At 38.3% G+C, this 27,854-nt stretch overlaps 1 protein-coding gene across 8 annotated transcripts in view; it reads right to left on the bottom strand.

Moving 5' to 3' along the window:
- The window catches only part of wnt5b (wingless-type MMTV integration site family, member 5b), a 353,134-nt gene that overhangs the window by 61,980 nt on the left and 263,300 nt on the right, over nt 1–27,854 (bottom strand). For 7 of the 8 annotated variants that reach the window (XM_039760581.1, XM_039760577.1, XM_039760582.1 and 4 more), the window contains 2 exons: nt 6,815–6,960; nt 5,150–5,397 (listed from right to left, as the gene is read on the bottom strand). In XM_039760581.1, the coding sequence (XP_039616515.1) occupies nt 5,150–5,397; nt 6,815–6,927 (361 nt within the window). In that variant the 5' untranslated portion in view covers nt 6,928–6,960. Of the gene's footprint in view, nt 1–5,149; nt 5,398–6,814; nt 6,961–26,713; nt 26,792–27,854 lie in introns of those variants that run through there. The other variant, XM_039760575.1, reaches the window with a different exon arrangement.

Here is a 27,854-nt window from a genome sequence, read left to right as displayed (position 1 = left end):
ATAAGAACAGTTTAGGAAAACAACACCCATACTCCTGTCTACTTTCTCTGATACCCTTTAACATCATAAACTATCTATTTATTGTACTGTATATTCATTCCTGTAGCACTGACACAAATTAACAAGGCACCATAAACAATTTTCAGAAAGTTACAGCCCATTGCAGGCTAAGTAACTTACTGTATTTCCATACTCTATCTATCACTATCTCTCTGATTTATATGAATAAATGATGACTTAACCAGTTTTAAGGTATCAAAATAGTTTAATTAGATGCCCTGGACAGAGGATGTCCATTTTTTTTAGTCTGTCATATAGCCTTACAAAGAGCATAGGACTATGTGGACTTTGGGCAACCATAACCCTTTTGATGCATTTTTAAGAGAAATTAGCTTATGGTACAAGCTTCTGATGGCACAATGCCCACATGGAGGCCATTTGAAGAACCCATTAGGGTTTGAACTGAATAAAAGCATACTGTTTATTGTAGAGCATAGTGTAAGATGAGAAACTAGCTAGCAGTGGACTGTCTATGCCTTCTGGAGGAAAGCTAGAAGAGCAGGGATGCAGCTTACCTGCTTCTGTATGACCTAAAGCAGATTACAGTAGCAGATCAGTATGTCAGATGTTCTGAACTGGCCACTAATATTGTTTTTAAAATTTGTGGATTGTTGTGAATATACATTTTTTAAATGTAGCAAAATATTCAAAGCAAAATTATGTTATTTTGTCTTTGAGGCATTGACAAGGACAGGATTGATTGACATTGAGATTCAATTTGGTTTTCTTGCTAATCTTGTGCATCTCCTTTGTTAGGATTTCCTTCTGCATGCACCAAACATGTGATCAAACACGCATTCACCAGCCTTTCCAATGTTGTGGTATCTTGGTGTCACATTCCTCGTGATAACAGCCTTCTGACTACCAGAGTGCAGTTGTCAATTCCCAAATGAGTTGTTTAAGTACATTTGAATCCCTTCAGACAGCCAAGGTGGCATCAGTAACAGGAAGGGTCAAGAGTGGCTTGTCACCAGGGAATTTCACTAGACCAGACCTAACAAGGAATACAAATCTGATGAGTTTCAGTCATGGGAAAGGTTACAAAAACCCTTTGCTTAGACACCTAATGGCCATTTGGTTGCTCCCAATAAAAGTCAGAATTCATGGTAGTATGTCAGAGATAAATTATTGTGTTTAGTCAGGCTCAGTAGATCTGTTTTACGTACTTTGAATTAGTCCTTTATCCCCCTCCTAGGACAAACACAAACTCCAATGCCTGTGTGCATGTATATAAGTAGCATTGGCTTTGTATGACTAAACCTGTGAAGTGGGGGCATAAATGCCAAGGATAAACCCTGTAAAGATACTGGGACAAGTTAGTTTTTGGATGCCCAAATAAGCTTGATGGACTAAATAGCTTCACTTGCTGTGTCAGGCCTCTTATATTGCTATATTAATTCCCATTCTAGCCATAACCTGCCTCGGAATGAGTCCGAGTGCCCTGCAGTAGATTGCAGTCCTATATTGAGATGTCTCCTGCCTTGTCCCCAACTGTACTGAGATAAACTCCAGCTCCTCATGTTTCTGTAATGGGCAAATGGAATTAACAAAACGGACAAGTGAAAAATAGCTTAGCAATAAATCAAGATTCTCTCTGTATTTAACACAGTGAAGATATATTTTGACTGGTGATGGTGGGATGTGTCAGATGGATGAATGGATAAATTAACTAATGGATCAAATGCAAAATTTGACCCTACCATAAAGTATACCTGGGCCTTCTAAACACTGACTGGGCTTTGTGAAGTAAAAAACAATGGCAACAGTATTTTGCTAAAGTATACAGACAGTATGTTTAGATAGTTAGAAGGCAGTTGATTCAAGTATTTATGTTTTGGAAAATGTAGGAAAATCTCTCAAAAATAAGTACACAGTATTACTATACAAAAGCCTTGAGCTGAAACTTCTCTGGATGATATAATGCATGTCTGGGATTCAGAAAATCCCATTAGGGCACTGGATGGGAAGGACCAATGTTAATGGAACAAAGCAAGTTCTAAATATGGATGGATGGAGAAGAGAACAATCAACCACACATCTATGAAAAATTCAGTCTATTTTATTTATTGAATTAATAGATCTGAAGAATTAATGTCTCTCATCTTAAGGTTGCATTGACACACTGCAAATCTGAGCAAGTCAGTTAACATATCTGACTGACTTAAAATCCCAACATCATAAATTTTGTTTGTGTGAAGTGGTTTCACTGTGACAGATTCTAAATAAAGAAAAAGTCCATTTGTAAAAAGACATGGAAGATACAGAAAGGCAAGCACATGGTTTTAAAAAAAATGTGCAATCCAAAGTATTTAGTGCCTGGCGAAAAATAAAGCACATTGGCCAAGTGTATATAATAATAAACTGACAAAGATGTGCAGACTGAAGACAAAAAAATGCACATCATGAATGGAACTAGAAGAGAATAGCCTCACCTGCCACTGGGAAACAGAAGGCGCTATTAAATACGGATAAAAACCGTCACACATTCCAGACGCGACGGCCAAGCGAGCCACAGAAGTTTATAATAACACACATCGTGTTTATCTGTCCAGTGTGCATCTGGATTGCATATGGCATTCGGGCAATGCATAGACGCATACAAGATCCGTTTAAACAGACGGCGCAGAAAGCGTTCTGGGTGGAGAAAGGGGCGTGGTCTGTGGACGGGGCGGGTTTTGTGACTGGGAGGCTTTTGCTTGCATCGTTGGCAGACTGCATGAGACCGCCGTTCGATTCCTGCATATTTGGAATCGGGAAGTGACCTAAATATCCTCACTTTGAATTCGAAAATAAATAATAATGTTCGTTTTCATTTAAACTCTTAACATAGAAATTAAAAGATATTTTAAGACGACGTGGATGAATGAATGAAAATAATGTTCAGGTTCTCGGAAGGAGGCAGACGAGAGATTCGATGAGTACTCTCCTCAGAGTTGGATGACAGGTAAAGAGTTGTTAACCCCACGATGTTGAAAACGGCATACTGACAATCAAAAAAGACATAATACAGTATATGAAGACAGATATTTTACATTTCACCACAGTCCTCCGATTTGTAATTGGACTGACGATACGGTTTCTCTAAACCCTAATACAGATATTAATTATTCGAATAAGCGATTTACTTTTTTCCCCCAAACGTGGACGAAGACACTCGAGTCATGTAATTATCCGTAGTAAATTACACCATGACAAGTGAAATAAACAGAAACGTGCTTCGGCTGCTTTTCGGGAAATGGGGCAGGGCAAAACGCCCTTTTCCAATGGAAGAATTTCGTTTTATGAGCCTCGAGTCGGAGACTTCAAAACAAAATCCCCCGGATTTCTCGGCTCCTTGCCATCAGATAAATGCATTTCAAAAGAGGTAATGGACAATGCCGAACTAGCACCTCAATATAAACCAGGCAATTGACTGCAAATAACTCTCTTTTGCACTGCGTGGCAAAGGAAGAATGGGGGTTGATTTGCCGTGTGTAATCTGGCGCAAAGAAAAGGTTACCTTACACCTTAGTATACAAAGCGGAAATCACACCCAACTGCTGTATAATGGGACCTCATGTACTTTGTGGATGATGATCAGAGAGGCTTTTAAAATGCAGCATATGATCAGAATTATGTCCGCTTTATATACAAGTAAATGTAGATGTAAATAAATGAAACGTATTCGAATTCACCCGTACATGCACATAGAAAACACAGATCCTGTATACGTTATGGAAAAATTAGTAAAGCTTCATTCCGCGTTAAATGAGGTTAGAAACAGAAATGTATGGTCACACTTGATGAATCCTGAGCAGTCAAAACGTCGAGTGTCATCCCTTTTATTAAAGTGTGCATGTATTTATTTATTTCCTTGTATTTTATAGTACTAACATAAATGTGGATTAACATAGACTAATTTACCAGTTTGATGCATCCAGAATCAATTATTTCTGGATATCTCTCCATAAGTATTCATGTTTTATGTAAAAATTGCCGGAGACTTGCGACAATTGATAAGTATGTATCAGAATCTGCACAGAGTAAAAATATGATATATATACATATATACATACATACATATATATATATATATATATATATATATATATATATATATATATACTGTATAGGCCTATGTATCGTATGTATATAGAAATATATACATACTGTATATGATTATAGAACGAACTGAATCGGCCAACTACACGGGCATCACGCAGCAATATCCGCTTTCTGCAGGGCCATTCATTGATCACAGTGTGACAGCTTTAAGCAGTCGTTTGAGGATTCAAAGCCTTCAGCGTTGGCTGAACGTGTGCAGGCACTCCAGAAGACCGCATATAATCATAAAACACAACCTAAGGTGTGTTCCCCCGAAACAAGTTTTTAAATATGTTGCTAACTTCTCAAAACTAACACTCGCTGGGCTATAGCTTACAATGGGTCTCTTCAGATTATATTCTAGTGAAATGACACATTTTACTGGCTAACTAAAAAGATTGCACTATGCAAGCTTTCGAGGCAACTCAGGCCCCTTCTTCGGGCAAGATGTAATCAAACACCCTACTACTACAGACAATATTCTACAAACGCTTCAAGGCACTGCTTTTATTAAAAACAATTGACGCCTGTCTAAACAGTACCTTTAATTTCTTATACTTCAAACAAGCTGCTGTAAAGTCAGTATCTTTCATTTCTGGAGAAAGCAACTTACAACGAGCTAAACGTTTCCGTATCTCTTAAAAGTTCAGAAACAATGCACTCGCCAGTGCTGCTGGGGCGCGTCAATGTGTTATGAATAATGTATGTATTCGTCCATTGAATCGTGCTCTGCTACTACTTAAGCCTTCAGACCCTTGTGGTGAGTCATATGAGACCAATATGGTCACAATTAGGACCAAATCTGAATACAACCCTAAACCTCGAGGTATATGTACCCCTAGTGAAGTTTAAGTAAATGATATAGGCACATAAAATAATAGCCGTGCTCAAGATAAATTCATATAAACTCAAAATACACACGCGATCGTGTTTACTTGTTAACTGCATTCATAATTAGAGCTTTTATGAAGATCTGATATCACTAAACAGAACACTAACAAGTTACCTGTTTGCATGATCCTGCCAAACACAGACGTGTTATCCACAGTGCTGCAGTTCCACCGCCTCTGTCTGAATTGAAATTGGCACTCTTTGATTCCCATCTTCGCTCCTTCGCCGATGTAGACCATGTGGTCCTGGTACAGCTGGCACAGCTTCCTCTGGCCCTGGGAAAGCCCTGTAAGCTGACTGCACAGTGGCTGCGCTCCGATGATATACATTTCTGGCCTCTGAATGGGATTCATGGCTAATGACCTGAAACAAAATGCAAAAATTATAGAGGAAAAGTAACGAGCTAAATGAAAGATGACGGGATCATGCAGTGAAAGTGTTGAAATCAGAACACCGAGAACAATTGAAAATGGGAGCGTTAAATGGGCGCTTTTACGATGATTAAAACACAACGTTTTAACAAAATCCAGTGAACAGCCAAAACTGTTACATTTAATCATGCATAAAGTGTAAGATTACGAAGAATCGCAAAAATTCCCCGTCAATCAGGGCTGCATGTTCAGTAAGGCAGCCGTGAAAAAATCTAATAGAATATCTGTAGATATAGATTTTTTTAAGCCAATCGTTTTTTTAGCTGACTAATTTTAGTGGCGGTATGCAAATAACTGGTGTCTGTGCCAACAGTAAAAGTAAGGCAACATGCAACCCTGGACGGGACGCCGTTTAGACTCCAAGCACGCACGTCTTACAAAAGCTAAGTGAATTTAAATAAATCAGTATTAAGTGTATTCAGACGATTTCAGTGTTTATATTGGCTGATGGACATTTAAGTAAATGTTCCATAATTTATAAATCTGCCACACCCCTTTAATTGAACCCTTAACGGTTTACGAACGCTAGAATTGAGTGGCGTAAAAATAGTTTCAATTTTAGTTGCATTAATCTAGAACGTCATAACCAATATTTCAACAGTAAGGTACAGCACTAACAAATAATCGTCCATGTGCTTACATGTATTGATACAACTCGGACTCTTTTTTCTGCCTTTATTACAAAAGCTTTACAGCGTATCTTAATTAACTTTCATTTCCAAGGAATGTAAAACGTCTAACGACTATAATGATTAATACTACTAGTATTCAAGACAATGATCATAATTGTGGAATAATGATGCAGTGCCTTACAGCCCCCGGGATGGGAACTCCCAGTCCTTGTGGTGTTTGCATGTGCTCTCCGTATATGCGTGTGCCTTCTCGTTGCACGCCGGTTTTATTCAAACATCCCAAAGAAGTACTTGCTACACTTCTCTGTACGACTGAGTGAGTGACTTAGTGAGTGTGTGCTGTAATGGCGTGCATCCCGTCCGGGGTCGGTTCCTGCCATGCCTCACGTGTTAGCAGTATTGGCTTCAGCTCCTTGCGATGCTGTACTACAATAAAAAGGTTGGGGATATTATTAAATAATAGTGGCGTTGCGAAGCGCAAACTAAACGATTGCTGTGCAGGACAGTAACAGTGGTTTGAAAAGAATGAAAACGTAAAATACATTTACAGTTGATTATATAATTAATATACTTAACACTGTGCTCTTCTTTAAAAACCGGTATATCATTCAGCTCAATTGGTCTCTCTACACTAAAAAGTTATGACAGGATGCAGTGTACTCAATTGAGAACAGTTGGGTGCTTTCTTATTTATATGAATATATTGAAAGAACTTACCACCAAGAATTTCCTTCCACCGAGAACTTGGAAGTGCAAGAAATCAGCAACATAGCCAAAATCAAGTGAACTCCAGCCATGGTGAACCGTCTGCACATCCTCTTGGTTTCCATAGCCGCCAGAGACTTTAAGGTAAATGTACTCCTCTGAAAATAACAACAACCAAAGTCATATATTTTAAGTAATAAAATGCGTATTTTACATGTGATAGTTGAAAAAGTTTTAGAGAAGTGCCCATATGAATGCGGTTTCTTCAAGCTTAGTTGAGAATGAGGGTTCCAATGTCATGTTTGCGCCTACAGATTCTCATTCTCCGCGTTAGTGCTTTCAGGGCTATTCCAAGTTCTGCCAGTGATCTTATTTCCCACGAGAGTCTTTCAGGGTGTCCATCTCCAAGCTTTGATTGGTCTGACAAATGCCCTCCATCTGAATAGTAAAGCCTTTGAGACGTAAAGCTGGATGTGTGTGTGAGAACCAGAAACAGAGAAAGAGAGGGAGCGTTAAAGAAAAAAAATCCGGATACTTAAAAAGCACTGAAAATAGGCGGCAGTACAAGGAGCAGGGATGACAGAGACGAGGAGAATAAAGAGAAGAGACGCAAGTAAATCCGGCGCCCTCTCATTCTTTCAGCAGGATCACTTGAGCAATTAGAGTAATACCCCCCTCTCGACCCTCTCCTTCTCTCTCTCTCTCTCTCTCAAGGCATACAATAGACCAGGGGAGGGACAGAGGTTAAGAACAAGTACCACCTCTTATCCCGCAAGCAAAGACCACCAGAGTGTTAGGAAAACAGCAAATGGACTGGGATTGGGGTCTGTTTAAACATGGACCCCTGCGGCACACAGAGAGTGAGAGCTGAACTGACCATCCTGTCAGTAAAGGGGAGGAAAAGTTCATTGAAAACATACATTCCGATTATGTGTTTAGTAGAGGTTCAGTAAACGATATCTTCACCTCATCCAAGTGTGCGTGATCACATACATACGCACAGATATATACAATTATAAATTAATATATACGTATATCAAAAACAAAAACATGATTTCATATTCACAGAGCAACCAACGTGATTAAAAAAATTGCGATGCTGAATTGGCCGAAGTGTGGAAGTGTGACTGTTCTGAGCCAGAGATGGCTCCTGCCTTGCGCCCAGTGCTGCCGGGATAGGCTCCGGCCCCGTGACACTAAACTGGTTTAAGCGGGTGTGTAAATCATAATGGGGCTCTGAGGTATCACACTGTTAACAGCAACATACCGAACCTGTAAGAACCATTGCACCAACCACACAACGCGAAATTACTCTCTTAAAAATGATGTTTCTTTAACGTTACTTGACTGAGCTGTGTGACTTTACATAGAATCACCTCATGACAAAGAACCACTTAATTCTAAGAAAGGTTCTTTGCATATAAAGTTGGTCCTTTCGGCTTTGAAAAACATGTGGACAAAACAGGCATCTTTAATGTATGCTATAGGATACTAACAGATTAAGGAAACATTAACATATGTTATTAAGAAGAATCAGTTTAAAATCATGAGGTTAATGGGATTTCACAAACCTGTTATCATCTATTCATAAATATTTATAAAACTTACGAAACTAAGCGCCAAAAGTGGTTCCCGTATGGCATCGCTCTAAAGTACCAGTTTGGCACTCTTATTTTAAGAGTAGATAGATAGATAGATAGATAGATAGATAGATAGATAGATAGATAGATAGATAGATAGATAGAACAAATTTACTTTCTCCTGCATCAACATATAGTAAATAAAATAAAAAAAATAAATAAACTGAAATACCAAATGCAAGGGCAACACCCAACTATACACACAATACAATGTCCTTAAAGAAATACAAAATAAGTGCAAGACCGATAGTTAAATGAGTGATGTTTACCTAATTTAGTACAATTCCCCTGAATTCCCTTCACACCACAATTCAGCCTTGAGCACAGTCGCCCTAAATTGTACGTTCTGGGGTGAAAAAATGAAAATGCATAACAAGCCCGGTCTGTTCGCTTCAGTTCCACGTCGAAGTCATTGCTGGACCGACGGATATGTACGTTACGCAGTGATACTCGTAATTAACACTGTCCATAGACGCTATAGGCATATAGGCTCACAAAAAATGATACATGCGTAAGTTTAAAACTATTGACTCACCACCTATAGAGTGGTCGCTATATGGTCTTCTATAAACAGCGCATTGATTAATTTTGAACACACCCATTGCCAATATACTCCCCCCATTTGGTATGTCGCCTGGGCACATTCCAATAATTACGGACTGACGCCATGGGACCAAATTAATGGTATAAGTTTCAAGGCATATATATATATTTTCTGACTGGACAAATCGACATCAATACATTTAACTATCTAAGCCAATAACACACATATGGCATATTAAATAAAAGTTGAGACAAGGTGGGGTACGCCCTTTTTATGGCATGCGCCCCACAACACTTCTCCCGCTAACTGACAGATATAATTATTTGCCATGATGACTGATTAACTCGGCAATACTGAATAGTTTCTTTCAGTTAGAGGTCTAGACGATCGGAGCGATGATATTTGACGACACCCCCACCCACGGCGATTTAAGTCTTGATCACTCACAGGGTGTGTTGTCCTATACTGGCCATTGGATGACACATTCTTTAAATGTCGAGATCCTTATTGAGAGTATTTGGCTATTAATTCAAAAGAGGACCTAAACAAAACCCGTTCGTTGAGTGTTAAATGACAAGTGATAAAGTTGAACTTGAACATTAAACCAAGTGCAGTGTTTTACTTTATTTTTAAAACATGTTCTAGCTATCTATTATCATATTTTGCATTTAGTTTACTAGACGTTTGAGTAAAGACCATATACATATTGTGCTTTGGTGCTATTGATTCATTCGTATAGTATTGAAGTAATCTTTAAATATAGTGCGTCATCGTTATCTCTGCGATTCCACCTACTGTTCAAACATACAACCTTAAATATACTGAATATATAAACTGACTCGCTAAAAGTGTGTGTCCTTGCCAGTGCCCCAAGATGACTTGACGTTCCTCCCAAATCCGGTCCCAGCCGCTCTACAGGACATTTCGATGAGAGTGCCAGCACATGCAAGAGACATCCCGACCGCGGTCCAAGCACGTTAGGCTCCATTCACATTTCGCATTCACAATTCCCTTTTTTAATAGTCCTGATACTATTTGTGCGTTCATTTCCACTGTGTTCACAAATTCCTCCAGTATTTCAGTATTTTTGATATTGATGGAAAGGATAACTTTCGTACTCCTATGTGATTATTGAATACTCTCTCCATCTTGTGTCTTTTTTTTATCAATGACGGGTGCGGTCACGGTGTGGATTCCTATTGCTCTAACAACTATAGGTTAACAATATCATATTTATAGCAGCTTGAGTCTGATGATATGAACGATTTCCTGCAATTCACTTAATCTATCAGGTTTTCATTCCATACAACCAATTGATTTATCTGTTTTATACTACGCCTTTCATTGACAATTAACCTGCTTTAAAATCACACAAAAATATAAAACGCTGATTTTACCAGGTATTTCCTATGTAGAGTGGACACCTTTTGTCCTACACTGGTTCCCAATACGATTCTTGGCCTTCCACGTAACTTTCACGTATAGCTTGGGGCAAAATCCCTGTCTGAGCCCATGCAACTTTACAGCCGCCAAGGTGTCCAAGCAATTCGTTTACATTCAGATCAACAGAAATGCAGAGACTGCCTTCATCAGAAGTTTAATAACAAACACTGTCTGCCTCAGCAGTCGTGGGAACAAGACAGGGGGCTCCAAGCGCCAGGTGACGAAACATCATACACATGTTGTCTCGTGCCGAAGCTTTAGTTTCTATCAAGTGGAGCAGGGAGCTGAATAAAAAGCAGCGTCTCATCATTGATAAGGTCGAGATGCAGATAAGGACTCGACACGCATAAACACACTTATTCAGAAGACATATTTAGCTGATGTGCAACATTCGTGTACTAATGTGAAGATAAGGGGTGGCAACAGCCGCACCAAGCTTATCTGTCAATCTGGTTAATTTATTCGACAGACAGCCTCCGACTGTGCGGGACGTCCCGCCCCAGGTGTGTACAACCTTTGCGCAAGCAGATCTCGGAATTGCCGGCTCCATTCAAACAGACAAGGGAGGGCGAACTTTGCAAGATTAAATCAAGTGTCAAAAAGACGAGTCACTATACGTTTCTGATGCTTTGATTTGCCCCTGAATTGAAAGATGTGCACATATCGTTACTAGTTAGCCTATCAATCAATTGATTGATCAGTGAACTATATGAAAAACCCACTCTGACTCTTATCCTGTTCTGAGACGCAGAAAAACTGCTGCAGAACTTACCAAACGCGTCGTTCCAATTTGCAAGAAAAACCTCAACCTACCGCGAAACGGAGTAGAGAACGTGAAACTCTAAGTGAGCAGTGCGAAGACTCTTAGGCAGCAGCTTTAACCGTTACACCACCGGAAAAAAAAAACAGGGAAAGATAAAGTTAATGACACATATTCGAATCAGTATGACAGCTACATGTCAAGGCTCGTCTGAAGTGTCTAAGGATTTCATACCGCAAGGGTCCCAAATATAATGCTCTTTTCAAGACAACGCAGAGTACTGTATATTGGCCATTCCATCAGTGTAAATTAAGGATGCTCATGGACATTTGCCATTGACAGCTCTTTCATCCTGGGAGCATTCACTCCGCCGAGTTTGCGTGTCGTGTCCCCGCTTCACGTCCTTGATTCAATGGGCACAAAGAGGACACCAACCCCTGGGTGGAGTGTTGGTCTATATAGCAAGCGAAGTGAAAAATGTCAGCACTATCGGGACACTTTGACTTGGTGTTGTCAGAGTTGCCTCCTTGTTTTGAATGGTGGAATTAAATGCGCTCCTGCGTGTTGTCACTGTAATAGTAATAGATGGATGTCATTTACGTTGGAGTTGCAAACGATCTGTCCTCAACACTTAAAAAAATCGTATCGTAGGCACGGCTATTCAGCGTAAATACACGATTACTTTGTAGCTGAATTTTGTATGTTCGTTAGATTTTTCTACCCCGGCATGATACTTGCAGGTGACGCACCACGTATTTTATTTGTTTAACGCCACGGGCCCCTCGGGTCCCATTTCCTAAAACCATTTCACTAAATGCAGAAAGAAAAAATGCGCATTGATTTTAGCGACCCTAAATGATCTATCATTTATTAGAACCCGCTTAATTCAAATGTGGCATTTCAGTGGGTTGGGGTTTATCCTGGCATGCGCCTGGACCAGTCCTGTGAATCTAAATGAAAGAATAACAAAGTTAGATAATGGGGACACCCGTCTCCTGTATTATAGTGCCGGCTCTTTGAGACCTCTACTAGGGAAAAAGTGGTTTCTGAGAATAGCATTTTTCATTTAGTTTATGGTGGCAATGACACTTCTGTCGTTTTTGAATGCTCCCTTTAAAACAAAGATGCTAAAGTGTTTTTTTGTGTGCCATAGGGGATCCATTTTTGGTTTCCAATAGAGTCAAGAACATGAAGGTGCTCCAGAAAGAACCTTTACTTCTTTAGATCTGTAAAAGTAGCTGTGAACTGATGACAACAGCTTTGTGAATATGAAAATACCATCTTGCACTTGTCTTCCTAGTCTATGCTGGTTGCTTTCTTTATATTGTATTTCCTATTTCTGTTATCAACTTTCTTTCTGTTATCATTGAATATATTTTTAATACTACAGGTGACAAAGATCCAATTGCTCTATGACAGTTTGTGCAAACACCATTTTTAAATATTAGTATTAAGGGTGGATCTACTATGAAACTAATGAAGCTTACGCTTTAGGGCCCTTAATCCTGGAGGGGCCCCAGAAGGGACTTTAGTCCACATTGGTTAAAAATATTGTGTGTCTACTGTAAGAGAAGGGTTTAAAGAATAATGATATTAATAATGTAGTGAAATTCAAAACAAAATAACAATTTAAATCAAAATGAAGAACTTATCAAAGTATCACATAGGCTAGCTGAATATATTTAATGTGAAAAAATGACAAATAATTCAAAACACTGTTAACATTTATGACAAATGAAATGTTTTACTTAAATTATTTATTTTAGGCTAGCTGTAATCAAAAGGTGAAATCACATTTTGTTGGTTGCTGTCATTCTAAAGGGCAACATTTTGTTTTTTTCTCATAGGTGTCTAACAATATAAGATTACAGTGACTGTGGCCTTTTCTGTGTTTCATTTCATCATTTATGATGCATCATGCATGTACATAACATGTTCCTAATTTCAACTCCTCATAAGTTAAAAACTATAAGGCATAGGGAATTTGTATTTATACCAGTGACTTTGACATGAGAGATAATCCAGTACAACAATTTCAATCAAAATCTGACATGTAGTGGTTAAATTTTAATAAATAAATAAGTTTGGTGTTCTATCGTGGAACATCTGCATTGACGAACATAACAGTGTTACCAAGACCTACTTGCTGGTTGCAAAGGGGCCCCATAACAGACCCTAGAAATGTAGGTCTGCCAATGACTGGTACAATTATATTTCTTTCGCATTCCACTGGTATTCCCTCTATGTTCAAAAATGTGTAGGAATTGTATAATTAAAGGGTAAATATCAGAGCCTCAGTCCTCTAAAGGCTCCGGCTCACCCCTGACCCTGCTCAGGATTAAGTGAGTTTAGAAAATGGTATGGTATGGTATATATAGATTATATCATTAACCCGGGCAACAAAGTCATGATAAATGCAACCTCAGGATACTGTAAATTGAATCCAGTATAATTCAGGATCTGATATATGCAGATAATATAACACTAATTGCAATACGTGAGCAACAGCTGCAAAAGTAATTAATGACATGGAAGATCAAGCTAGTAGCAAAAAGCATTATAATAAATACAGAGAAAAGCAAAGCAATGAAAATAACAAGGGAAGAAGAAGAAAAATAGTAAATGTGGACATAGATATTTGGAAAACAACTACAAAATGTGTCAAGATATGAATACCTGGAAGCAACAATAAGCGAAGATGTAAAGATAGATTATGAAAATATAAACAGAATAGGATGAAAGGATAAACAAAGTTAAATAAATGGACACACATCTAATTTAATGTAATGCTGACTCTCTGCCACCTCAACTGGGGAAAAAAGTTGTTTCGGAGAATTCCTTGTTTCATTTAGTTTATGGTGGCAATGGCACTTCTCATTTTTGAGTACTCTCTTCAAAATAAAGGTGTCAAAGTGTTTTTTTTTTGTGTGCAATGCCATATGGGAGCCATTTTTGGTTCCCAATAGAGCCATCCACATGAAGTAAGATCATTATACTCAGGCAAATAAAGTACACTATCAAATTATCAGCACCCTAATAGCAGCAAAAAACAGGTCACTAATTAAGAGAAGAGTAAGAATGAAAACCTGCAGCCAGTGTAGCCCTCCAGAACCAGAGTTGCGGACCCCTGCCATAACACACGATACACTATACATTGAAGAATTTTGTTTTGTCCATATTCACGTATTAGTAACCTTTTCAGAGCCCAATGAACCAATTCAGTATATGCAAAGAGAATCATTTAATTCTTTGAATTAAATGGGTCTTTGTCAAGCAGTGTTTCTTGTAGGAACCATACAACTCAGTAAAGTGCCATTAAAGAACCATCATTTTTAAGAGAGTGATATCATGTTGTGCAGCTGGTATATCCTTTCCATGTCTGTGTGGCTTCCTCTTATGTTTGAGGAAGACATTAAGCTTACTGATTTGCCATGCATGGCCGGACAGTGCAATGGAGAGGTGTTTCCTGTGGGGTTAGTTCCTGACTTGCAAGGGTTGTTCCTGAGCTTCAGGTTCATTCCTCTACAATATGAAGAAGAAGAAAACACCTTATCATTTACTGAACTCATTTATTGCAACTTTAAATAATAGCGAAAAGGGGGTGAACTGAGTCGCTGTCACTCAAAATGCTGGTCTCACATCCCAATGGGACCTCGTTCGTTACAGGATATACTTATGCACATACATAAATGCAATCATGTCTGTATAATGTGAAACTACTTCACAGGAAAACAGTAAAAACGAAAACAAAGGGAAGCAAATAAAGAATAATAAAGGTAAAAATTTCAATATCACTCTGTTAAATTATTTCTGATCACTACTTCAAAATGATTGATTTGTTTTTGGCCTTACCGATACATGTGCAGATTATATTGGTAACAGCAGCTGAGAACAACACCTTGATAGTAAATCTGGATCTAAATTTTAAGATATTTTGAGAAACTGAGACATACTTATGGAAAATGATGCAGAAAAGCTGAAATCATTTATAACGTGACTTTGACAGAGCCCCTGGATACAGTAACTCCCCTTAAACAAAATTAAAGAGCATAGAAACTGACAGTATTTTAAGTAGAATATGTGTGCTCTTAAATTAGAACCACAAAAAGTGCAGTATAGGAAGAGAACAACAGACCTGTAGGTCTTCCATACTGCATGGACAGACTGTGATAAAAGGTATAAAATAACTGTCCTCATGTCCATAACAACAGAAATAAACCTGGTATACTTTTTAAAACAGTTGTTAAACTAATTTACTGTATCTGAATTGTTAACCAAAATGCAAAATATATATAGACATTAGTAGTGCAGACTTTATGAACTTCTTTAATGGGAAAATTGACAACATAAGATGCCAGATTTCAGCGTCACCTCACAAACTAAAAATTCTATTGAGAAACCCTGTCTCACCACCTTATGCATGCCACTATAGTATGTAGGTGAAAGGAACGTCACAACTTTAATATCTGAAATGAGACCAACTACCTGTCCCTTAGACCCAGTCCCAACAAGACTAATGAAAAGTTCAATGGCTGCCCTGGAAGCCCCCATTCTTAGCCTTATCAATAGTTTAAGTGCTGAATGTCTCAAAGTGTTAGCTATCACACTGTTGCTTAAAATGTCAGAGTTAAACCCATATATGGTTAATAATTATAGATCATTTCAAATTTACCATTTTTTCTAGAATACCTGAAAAAGTAGTCTCATCACTAGCTCATATTGTAAACAACATTCCAATGGCATACGATGAATGAAGTCCCACAATGATTGTGTTGTTAGATTTAAGTGCAGTGTGTGACACCATAGATTACTCACTTTTATTTCATAGGTTGGAAAATCACACTGGGCTCTCAGGCACTGTTCTTGAATGGTTTAGTTACTACTAATCAAATTGATTTCAGTACATACAAAATGTGCCGACAATACTCTGCCATTATTAGTAAAGAGCAAACACAGTGGAGTTTGCTTTGCTGTGAGTCTGGCAAAAAAACATATTTGTGAACTTCGCCATACTCTGTGAAGTGCATTTAAGTCACTGGGAGGAATTAAACTAGGTTTCAGTGGATTATAACAGTTAAATCATGTCATAGTTGTCTCTGAGGGGTAGGGAAGAATCTGCCAACTATTGTGCCCAAAAATGTTATCCAAGCTGTCAGGAAGCAGTACTAATCACTATGATGCTGTGCCTCAAACAACAAAAGACACAAATGGAAAGATGACCACAAACAAAGCACAACAAACGGCCACAAAGTATCCATCCATCCATCCATTATCCAACCCGCTATATCTTAAATACAGGGTCACGGGGGTCTGCTGAAGCCAATCCTAGACAACACAGGGCACAAGGCAGGAAGCAAACCCCGGGCAGGGTGCCAGCCCACCGAAGGGCACGCACACATAAGCACAATTTAGGATCGGCAATGCACCTAACCTGCATGTCTTTGGACTGTGGGAGGAAACCCATGCAGTCATTTGGAGAACATGCGAACTCCATGCAGGGAGCGCCCGGGAAGCGAACCTGGGTCTCCTAACTGCAAGGCAGCAGTGCCACCCACTGCGCCACCATGCCACCTCACCACAAACTAGGAATAAGTTAAATAGCCATGAATGTAATTACCCCGATCTACATGCTGTCAAATAAATGAACCACTTGCCATGGCGCAACGTAAAGAGGCTTCACCAAGGACGCTGAGGTTCAATCCCCGAGGGGGTGCAGTGAGTGTGTACACCTGATGAGCCCAGAATTAGGGTGAAACATGTGTTGTGTACTCTTTGCATTATTTGACAGTAAAACTATGCAACATATATATATATATATATATATATATATATATATATATATATATATATATATATATATATATATATATACATACAGTATATATATCAGAGTTCCAGTCGGAGCACACATTGGCTATGCCACAGAATGGCAGTATGGAACTAGCTTGTTCAATTGCTTCAAGTCAGGGATGCAGGTGCAGCTGTAAAATCTATTTTGTTTCAGATCTATCTGTGTAAACAGTACTACACTTTTCATTATTGTTATCATTTTACAGGATCTCATTCAGACTTGAAGAGGTAGAGAAGGAGGGCTCCTTTAAGCCTTGTTTCAACTCTTAAGGACTGCACATTATTAGAGTTATATATCTGGTGGCAGTACTCATAATATTCTCATTGTGGTCTGCTTTTGTTATTTTTCTTTAAACTCAAGTGGGTGCAAATCTGGCTGGACAGGGTTGTGCCATCATGCATGGCTGAAGAAGACCCAGCAGTGACCTTACAGTAAGCATGCATGAAAGTTCTGAGCATGGCTGCTACTGATCTGTGATGTCATACTGGCCTCACAAAGAATCATGGGGCACTTGGAAAAAAATGTTTGGTGAACAGTGACACTGGCGAATGCAACATGTTTGCTGTGAATTTCATTTATAAACATGAGTCATTATATTCAAAATTTAAATAGAATATCCCTTTGGGCTCAGTATTTGGAGTTTTACTGTTTACACTTCCACTGGGAACTACTAATAGAAAAAACATAACGTTGATTGCCATTTGAATTCCGATGAAATCCAATTATACCTTTCTTTAGGCCCAATGATATTTCTCTAATAGTATCTGTAATTGTGCTAGTGAAGAGTGGATGGATGAGAATTACTTGTCTCTAAATATGGAAAAAACAAAAATGTTATTATTGGGATGAATAATGCAGACTGCAACAACATTCTGTTACTTTTAAACTCAGTTGAAATTACCATTAAGTAATCAAATCAGCAGGGAATTTAAGCATTATCTTTGAAACTAGCACGTCATTTAAAACACATTACAAAACTATCTAAAACATGTTTTTTCCATCATAAAAATGTTAGAAAATTTAAATGTTTTATAAATATTAAGGATACTCAAAAAATAATTAATGCATTGATTAGTACTAGGATTGACTAATACAATGCGTTACTAACTGGCTGTTCAAATCGTTCCTGCTTCAGTTTTCGGTTAATTCAAAGTGCTGCTGCATGAATTGTTAAAAGAATTAGGAAGTATGAACATAACTAATCTTCTCAAGTTCTTGCACTGGCTCCCAGTTGAGTTTAGGGCTAATTTCAAAATCCTTCTTTTAACATTGAAAGCTTTACATGCATGACCAAGGTCCTGATATGTATCTGAAGTATTCATTACTTACAAACCAGCGTGTTCATTAAAATCCCAAGGTTCTGACTTACTTATGATTCCACGGATTAACAAAGTAACACTGGGAGTTTGAGATTTTAGTTACAGTGCCCCAAAACTATGGAATGAACACCCTGTACATATAAGAGGCACCCCTTCAGTCTCAGCTTTTAAATCCAAGATGAAGACACACCACTTTAGTCTAGCATACCCTGACTAGAGCTACTAATAAGCTGCACATGTTGTATCTCTGTTTTTTAGTCATTTGTACAAAAATCTAAGCACCACAATACCTACTACTACTAATCCTCATCTCTTCTGTTTCTCCTCTCAGTATGTTGATGTGGCACTTGCTGCCACTGCTCTACTGCTAAGTTGTTTTCCTGCCCACAGAAATGGCACCTGATGTATTGAAATCATCATATGGAAAGGTCCTGTCCTCAGATTAGACAGCACCGCACAGACTCTGCTCCAGAATGCCCAGAAGGCGAGGGCGGCTATTTGGTTAAAGTCTCCAGTACTATGGCAGTCTGACTTTGTCTTTGACTTCCTCTGTTACAATTGACTATAGATGCTCCAGAGGTTTACTTCCTTTAGTGACGCTGCTGACTGGAGTTTTCATTTTCCTCTCCTCTGATGTAAACTTGCCATAGTCCATCAATTAATATGTTGACGGATAGTGCTGGGCTTCATTTATGCTATTCGCTTTTAAAGTACCGTGGGCCATTATGTATTTACTGTGTAATTAGTAAAATACGTATTTCTTTATTATTATTATTATCCATCCATCTATCCATTATCCAACCCACTATATCCTAACTACAGGGTCATGGGCATCTGGTGGAGCCAATCACAGCCAACACAGGGCGCAAGGCAGGAACAAACCCTGGGCAGGGCACCAGCCCACCACAGGGTACACACACTATGGGCAATTTTAGGATTGCCAATGCACCTAACCTGCATTTCTTTGGACTGTGGGAGGTAACCGAAGCACCCAGAGGAAACCCACACAGACACGGGGAGAACATGCAAACTCCATGCAGGGAAAACCCGGGAGACGAACCCAGCACTACCACTGCGCCACCATGCCACCCTATTATTATTATTATTATTACCACACTTTATATTAACTTCACCTGCTTGTTGTCAGGCAGCATGGTGAGGCAGTGGTAGCGCTGCTGCCTTGCAGTTGGGAGACCCAGGTTCACTTCCTGGGTTTTCCCTGCGTGGAGTTTGCATGTTCTCCCTGTGTCTGGGTTTCCTCCAGGTGCTCCGGTTTCCTCCCACAGTCCAAAGAAATGCAGGTTAGGTGCATTGGTGATCCTAAAATTGCCCCTAGTGTGTGTGCCCTGTGGTGGGCTGGTGTCCTGTCCGGGTATTTGTTCCTGCCTTGCACCCTGTGTTGGCAGGGATTGGCTCCAGCAGACCCCTGTTTTAGGATATAGGGGGTTGGACAATGACTAACTGACTGTTGTCTGGTACAAAACGTGAAATCGATAATTAAACCACTTCCAATTGTCCAAATGACTTGAAATTTTGCACACTTAATCACTTTCGATGACAATACATGAATCAATAATCAGTTCCACTAATTGGTCAATGAATTCAAAAATGAAATTTTCATATGAAGATTTCACCAATAGATGACGCTAGTAGCGGATAGAACTAAAACAAAGCAAAGACTAAAAAGTTGAAAATGATATATACAGTATATATATATATATAAATGCTTTTTAAAAACCACACTTATACTAAGTTAAAAAGTGTACTAAAAGGTAAAACAATAAGAATCTCATACATCACTCATAAAATAAAAGCGTGGGCGCCTTTCCTTAATCAACATTCAAAAAACACTTCTTAAGATCTTAGCAAAAGCGCCCACCTTTCATTTGGAGAGTGATGTATGAGAGACTTATTTTTTACTTTTTGGTACACTTTTTAACTTAATATAAGCGTGGTTTTTAAAAAGTATTTTTTCATATATACAGTATATTATTTACCTGATTACTTGCCACAGCACTCTGCACCTATACTTGATGAAGTGCCCTATACAAAAATAAACATTGAATTGAACTGAATTTATGGTGTACAGTCTCCACACACATAGTGAATACTGTCTGTTGGAAAAGTGAGGCAACAGCGCTAACCACTGCGCCACCGGGGCGGGGCTCACACAAATTTCAATTGTAAAACCATGCTTTAATTCTAATTAGGAGTGGCGTACAGTTTACATGATTTAAAACACGAATGACTTGTTACTTTATTTGTTTTCACTCCCTCAGTCATAATTACCGTGTTTTGCACACGAACATTATTTATTTTCGATTCCTACAGTTCAGCTTAAAATAAGAGCAGCCACTACTGTAAAGAAAACAGTAAGATGCTGAAACAGCTTGCGTTTTTAAAGGGATTTCAGAAAGCGAGTGTCGAGATTTTAGGAACTTTTCCACACACACATACACACACACGCACACACACTGGCATGCACAGTGGTCTGTCTTGCCATATACGTGTGGGAACTTCCCGCTGACTAACGCTTTATTTTTATTTCTGATTCCCATCTCCACTACAAATAAATGTCCAGAAAAGGGTTAAAGTTGACAATAAACAACACATTTCGGCACTTTGGTTTTTCTAACAAAAAAGCAGATGTTCACTTTTGAAGCATTTATATTGTGGGGGTATCTCAGTGATCGTTGGGGTATTTTTGCTAAAAATGCCGTGAGAGGAAAACCCAGTGACATACACAGCACAAGGCGACAATAAATAAATAAATAAATATGTGCTTTTAGGATTTAAAAACTGTTAATGTTGACTGCGGTCAAACTACATAAAACTGGCCAATGTTAAATTATTATCCCAAAAATGCACTTTAAATAAGCGGGCATTCTGTCGCGTACATTTTCACGAACATCCCAATACACTAGAAAAATTTGGTTTGGATGCATTTGGTGAGTACACTAATATACAGACACAATCCTTCCTTGTAAGTGACTTTTCCTCGATGTACAGTATACTATTTTTCGTTTTTACTTCGGCTTTAACAAAGCAAAAACACAAAATACTTTCAAAATATTAGAGAAGCAAAAGTGTAAAAATCTACTATAACAAAATTCAAACCTAGGATGATCACTCAGAAATACTGACACTCAGGCAAGAGCCTGCAAATGTCCCTGCATCAAGTCAGAGTATGAAACAATGAGTACACAGTCAAATTAGTGTGAAGAATTAATAGACATAACAATAGAGACAGCATCAGCGGTATTAACGTCACCTTTTAAGGAATTAAACAAAAGGAGAGCAGTTCTGAAATGCAAGTGAGAAAAGATGTGTTTTCCGGTTCAATTTTACTGATGATCGTATAGGGCGACCCCTAAATAAGATAATGTGGACAGAGCTTGTTCATGTACACGACGCGTGAAAATAAATCAGGGCAGAATATCAACTTGGGCGTGTGTGGCCGAGTTAGTTTGTTCACTTGTGTTTCAAACCATGATCTAGTGCCCTGCACTCTTTATTAATTATTTATTTTAGTCAGAAACTGTTTTTTCCTAAGTGTCTTTTCGCTCAAAGTTCTTTGACGTCTTAAGATCAGGCTGCTCACTTAATTCACCATAAAAACGTACGTCTCAAGCAAGTTAACGCACAAAGAAAGAAAGCTGTTTTCTTCAACACCCTTTCTTGCATTGCCCTCCGCGAATAGATCGCTTAGACTGGACAAAGAGGTGGAGGGGGTCTGCTAAAAAAGGGACAGACTCGTCACCACCCACCGGACAGTAAGCGTTTGCCGTCCCCCAGCTGCCTCTGCACCATCATGTTATTCGGGATACTTGACGAAATGCAACTTGCAAAGTGCTACACTGGGCGATTATTCCATAATGATACTGAACATCTATCTATCTATCTATCTATCTATCTATCTATCTATCTATCTATCTATCTATCTATCTATAATTATCTGAGCATGTAAAAAGCGAAAAATTTACAAACACACGCACCCCCAATATAATGATAGATAGATAGATAGATAGATAGATAGATAGATAGATAGATAGATAGATAGATAGATAGATAGATAGATAGATGGTATTTAAAGGTTTCCTGCAGACATTTGTATTCAGAATCTTCATTTCACATAAGCTACTAATTCTGTAAACCTCATTAATGTACATTTATAGGATCTACAGGGTTAGACTGTAATTGTAGACACTTGATTAACCATGAATATGTATACATGACAAAATCTTTATCTGCTGTGAATAAAACTTCAATTTTGGTTTCCAAAACCATAACCTCACTAGCTATACAAAATGGATGAATATAATTATAGTTATTAACAGACATTTGTTTCTATGCCTCAATAAGTTCCCTTAGTTTATCTTGTAAGTAGTTTACTATTTAATATTACATTTTTTTATCACCTCCATTATTTCCATTTTTGAGCAGTATTTTATGCTATATTGTTATGCAGGAGACCTATACATTCTTGTTTGTGTTTTGTTTCTAGCCTGATAGTCATCTTAAATTTTTAATTGATGAAGTAAAAAATGATTCCAACAAATCAATGCATTTAAAAAATATCAATCATTAATTTAAAAAACATCAATTAGGATATGTACATTCAGTTAAAAGTTTTCAAAATCAGCCATGTTGGATAAAAGCTATAGCGGGTGCAATTGGGTGTAAATTTTAATAAACAAAACACATATTTTTCATCTTGGGTTAACTGAATCAATTTCTAGGTTGATAACCTTTGTTAAATGATGATGCTAACTGCCTCATGTCGAGCTGTAGGACAGTCAACAGAAGCTACAGAGCTGTAAAACAATTCGCGCCATCACTTTGCTGAAATTCAGCTGAGGCCCCCTTGTTAGGGCGCCATAAAGTAGCTATTCTAAAATATGCTAATGAAGTCCTTTGTGCTTCAGCCATATGTACTTGTCTAGCAGAGGCAACAGGACGGACAGAAAAGAATAGGGAAAAAAAACATTGCGCCTGCTGTGAGGAGCTGGCCTCCACATTGTTGTGATTTGGGTAATGAGAGTGTGCTGAAAATAAAGCGTCAGGCTTTTTTTTCCCCACATGGACTTTTATGACCCTGAGTGAGTGATGTCACCGTGAAGACTTTGGCTTCCCAAGATTGTGACAAAGGAAAAGTGGGTATAGAAAATGTAAAGATCAGAGGACCTTCACATGTATGAAAGTACGAGACATATGTAGGTTTTATTTTTCTTTTTTCATCAGTCTTTTTAATCTATCTTTTAGCTGAGCCTTTTTTATTTGAAATTCATGGGGCTAGAGCCTGTCAGAGGCTGATCAGAAGTAATCCTGATCAAATTCCAATTTATTCTCATTCACCTATCAACACTGGGACGATTTAGAGTCACCACACTCTGTGATGCTGGGAAACACTGGAATAGTGAGAGGAAAAAACAACACTCATTTGAAATGGGCCATGAGTTGAATTAGGGACTGGAACTGAGAGGCAGCAATGCAAAGCTAAAAATTGCACTTTCATTTTTTATTGCTTATTATTTGTCTGATGCTATTATCCAAACTTACTTACAACATTGGAGATACATGGTTACATTTCTTTTGTTTTTTCTAATTGAGGCACAGACACGTGATTTGACTTGCTCATGGTCATACAGTGTCACTAGCAGGATTTGAACTAACAACCTCATGATTAGAAGTTCAAAATCTTACTCACTATGCCACACTCCATTTGGCCATTCTTGACTCTTTGTTTATTCGTTTTTCTGATTGTGATAGGATCAACCTTTCATAAAAATGCTTTTTTTCTGCTTAGACACACTCCACCATAACCAAAATACATGCAATTAAATGGCCAGTGTAGGTTGGCACAGTCTAGGTAACAATGAGGGAGTGCCCAGACTAGAAAAAGAAAGTCAATAAATGAATCAAGAAAAGATAAAGGACAAAAGAACACAAAAATATAATTTGGCAGTTAAAGTCTTCCCAAAAAAAATAAATACATAAATAAAAATTTCAGAATATGACAACCCATGCAAACTGATCAGGTATTACATTACCATGCTACCCATTATAGTTCATTTTTAATTATTTATACTAGTTTTTCTACAGGGTGTCAGACCTATAGCTCTTAAGTTTATTCAGCTTTAGAACAGATTGCATTGAACAGAGAAGTTTATAATCTCCTTTCTGTTGATAAGATTGATGACTTGGGGCCAAACTGCATGTCTGTTCACTTAGAGTTAAAATGAAAATTTTCATTTTGGGAGATGAGTAGCATATTTTTTTAATTAGTTTTGCAGTATTAACATGGTTAACAATAAGGCTGCACACATTTCTTAAACTTGACACTAGCACTCAAAGCACTTCTGATCAGGTATGATGTGTCCGGGCTGACTTCTGCTTTGTAAACATTGCTGTAATAATAGGGTCTCAGTTCCAATTACCCTGACACAGAGAGACAGATGACTGACCAAGTGATTGGATCAATTTGTACTTAAATCAATCAATTAACCAATAAATCAATCAATATTTTATATGGCATCTCTAATATTAAGTTTAGAAGGTCACTAGTATCCCTGACACGGTGGGCTCCTACCTGTTGTAGTGATTTTAAAAAAGCCCCTCCTCTCCTGAAGTCGAATTATAAGAATTTGTAAATGGGTGCTTTTATCAGCCTCCAAAATTGGATAAATCACAATCAACAAGGTAAAATATTTTTAAAATACACATTTCTAAATTGGCACTGACTTAATGAAATAGATAAATAAGTTCCCCTTCAAGAAGTCATAAATATTACCTGTGTGGTGTAAAGGAGCTTATAATATTTGAGTTATCTGAAAATGAACAATTATAAAATGGTTCTTAATTCAGACAACATGAGGAAAAAGATCACCAGAAAAGAAAAGCAGGTCAGAGAAACCACTTTTAAAATGTCTGTCCTTCTGTACACTGATTTTGGCACCTTGGTGCGTACATTATGGGGGTTACTTTTAGGACACAAGAGAGTAGGGGGATGGAAACAGGCACAGGAAAAGGCTAATTCTCCACTTTCCCTTCCTGTATGGAGGACAAAACTGGAAGACAACAAATGATGACATCATCTCTGATCAACTGACTAACTCCATTCCTTAAGGTTTTCCACCATATAAGAACAGTGCCCACCAGTGTTATGATTTAGTTTGTTTTTGAATTTATTTCGGCTTCATCTTGTTGGATTTTTGTGTTTGTTATAATTGTTTTGACAATATGCTAGAAGTAAATTTTAAAAGTGCAGAAACAGATTCAACATATTTAAAGGTGATTATTTAGTAACATATCTTTTAACAATGCCATCATGTTTGGTGTGGGACCTTCCCATTTAATGAAATTTGGCATTTCTGTTGCAATGGCTACGAACAGGGAGTGCACGGTAAGTGTAATCATTAGCCCGATGATACAAAAAGTCGCTACTGTGCATTTCCCAGTCAGTCGAGTTTGGATAAAAATTAATGTGTTGTATACTTTGCTTTATTTTTTGACTTTTGGTATCTAGACCTCGCACTTTTTGTTTTATTAATTTCGGCATTGGCAAAAGATAGGACTGATTTTTGTGATCATGGGCTCCACTTGGTTTCATCACCCAATCTCTATTCAAAACGTACTTCTGCCTTTTCCATCAAGGTATAACAATTGGAGGGAGACTGTCATTTGAGACCACCTCACAGAGAGGACAGAGCAGACCAAAAAGCTACATTAAAACTCACCAATAATGCTACATCTGATTGTGACCATCTTGTTTGCCTTCTGGCAAACAAATGGGGTCCTCCTTTGAAGCCCCAACATTTTGATGAACTCTTTTGTTGTTACTGTACATTTTATTTATATTTATCACCATGGAAAGTTACAAAGTTACAAGGTACAAAGTACCTTGCTACTTTTTAGTAGTTTCATGTTATATCATTTTCTAACTGGCTTAATCCAGACCAGGGTAACGCTTGGAGGTGGCTGGAGCCTATCCTGGCTAGCATAGGGCATAAGGCAGGAACAAACCCCTGAGAGAGTGCTAGTCCATTACAGTTTTAGTAAGTGTTTCAAGTCAATAGTTGTTTTTTGTGATCAAATGTATATTATCATTTAAATAACAAATACAAAAATAGATAAGCAACATAACTTTTTGAGAGGAATTAAAACAAGCAAAAATATGAACCACTATTCCCATTCACACCCACCTTCTACCCAAAATCAAGCCTATCTTTTAAGGAAATATATCAAATGGATCGAGATCACCGGTGCTATTCAGAAATAGTTACACCACCAGCAAGAGGGCTCAATGGAGAAGAAATTGAAGGAATAAATTGAAAAAGGCAAAATCAGATACTAACAGCAAAGTTTGTGCATTGGGTACCCATAATTAGCTCCTTAACCAGCTTCACCACTGTCTTCCACCTTTAAATACTGCGGTCAGATGACCTAGTGATCTGTGCTGTAGAGAATTTAAGCAAAAATAAATTAGAGATGAAAGGCTACCAAAAGGAAAAAAAGAGAGTGTCAGAGGATTTCCAGCAATAAGCTAACATTGTTTTTGCCACAATTCTGCCTAAACAGAATAACCTCTGCTGGATAACAGTAAGATTAGGAGGTATGACAGAAGAAATATTTGAAGCACTAAAAGAATATTCGTAGAAAGAATGGAGGGCAGAAAGTAGAAACCAGTGAGCAATCCCAGAACATATGCAGGAACATGCCTGAAGTTTTCATCATACAAAGATGATAGTTAGGATCCACAGTCAAGCCAATGCCATAATGGTTATGGGGATAAAACATAACTGATATACACATTTAATCTGGATATACTGATAGTCTGGGTTCTTAGACCAAAATGTAATATTTGTAACAACTGATTTCCATGAGATAGAAGGGATGCAGAGAAGATTGTGCTAGCAGGTCAGGTCAGGTGCACTGGTACAGAACATTGCCGCACCCACCACATGAACAAACAGCTGGGATCCTGTTTGGCAGCCCCCCCATGCAGACACACGGTCCAGTCCTACCCCCTGGAAATAACCATCTCTTTGCCATAGCCATGTGTTATGTGCAAGTCTCTTTGGCTTGGTCAAGCCACTCAGGTCCTCAACAATGAGGATCCCATGAGCTGGATCAACCTCGGGCAATTGCACCACATGTCCTTAGTGCCGTAACGGATGCTCCCTTACAATGCAGGTAATGTGCCTCATTTGGGACTCCATGAGAAACCACTCATTTGACCAACATTACCGAAGCATTCTCCGAAGAGACACAGTACCGAAGGGGTCCAGTCTTCATATTAGGTCACTGGATAGCGTCAATGTCTTGCAACCATATAGTAAAACATGAAGCACCAGGACTCAGACTTGGACCTTTGTCCTTTTGAAAAAATATCGGGAAAGTCACTCTCTTCATAGACAGACACCCTGCTGATGGCTGTGCCCAAGAGGTCATTAGAGGCCAGGATCTTGGTTTTTATCCAGGACACTTGCAAGCCCG

Source organism: Polypterus senegalus, chromosome 8 (genome assembly GCF_016835505.1).
Source record: "Polypterus senegalus isolate Bchr_013 chromosome 8, ASM1683550v1, whole genome shotgun sequence".
Taxonomy (NCBI): domain Eukaryota; kingdom Metazoa; phylum Chordata; class Cladistia; order Polypteriformes; family Polypteridae; genus Polypterus; species Polypterus senegalus.
Note: the sequence above shows the minus strand (reverse complement) of the source record. Positions and strands in the feature narration are given on the sequence as shown.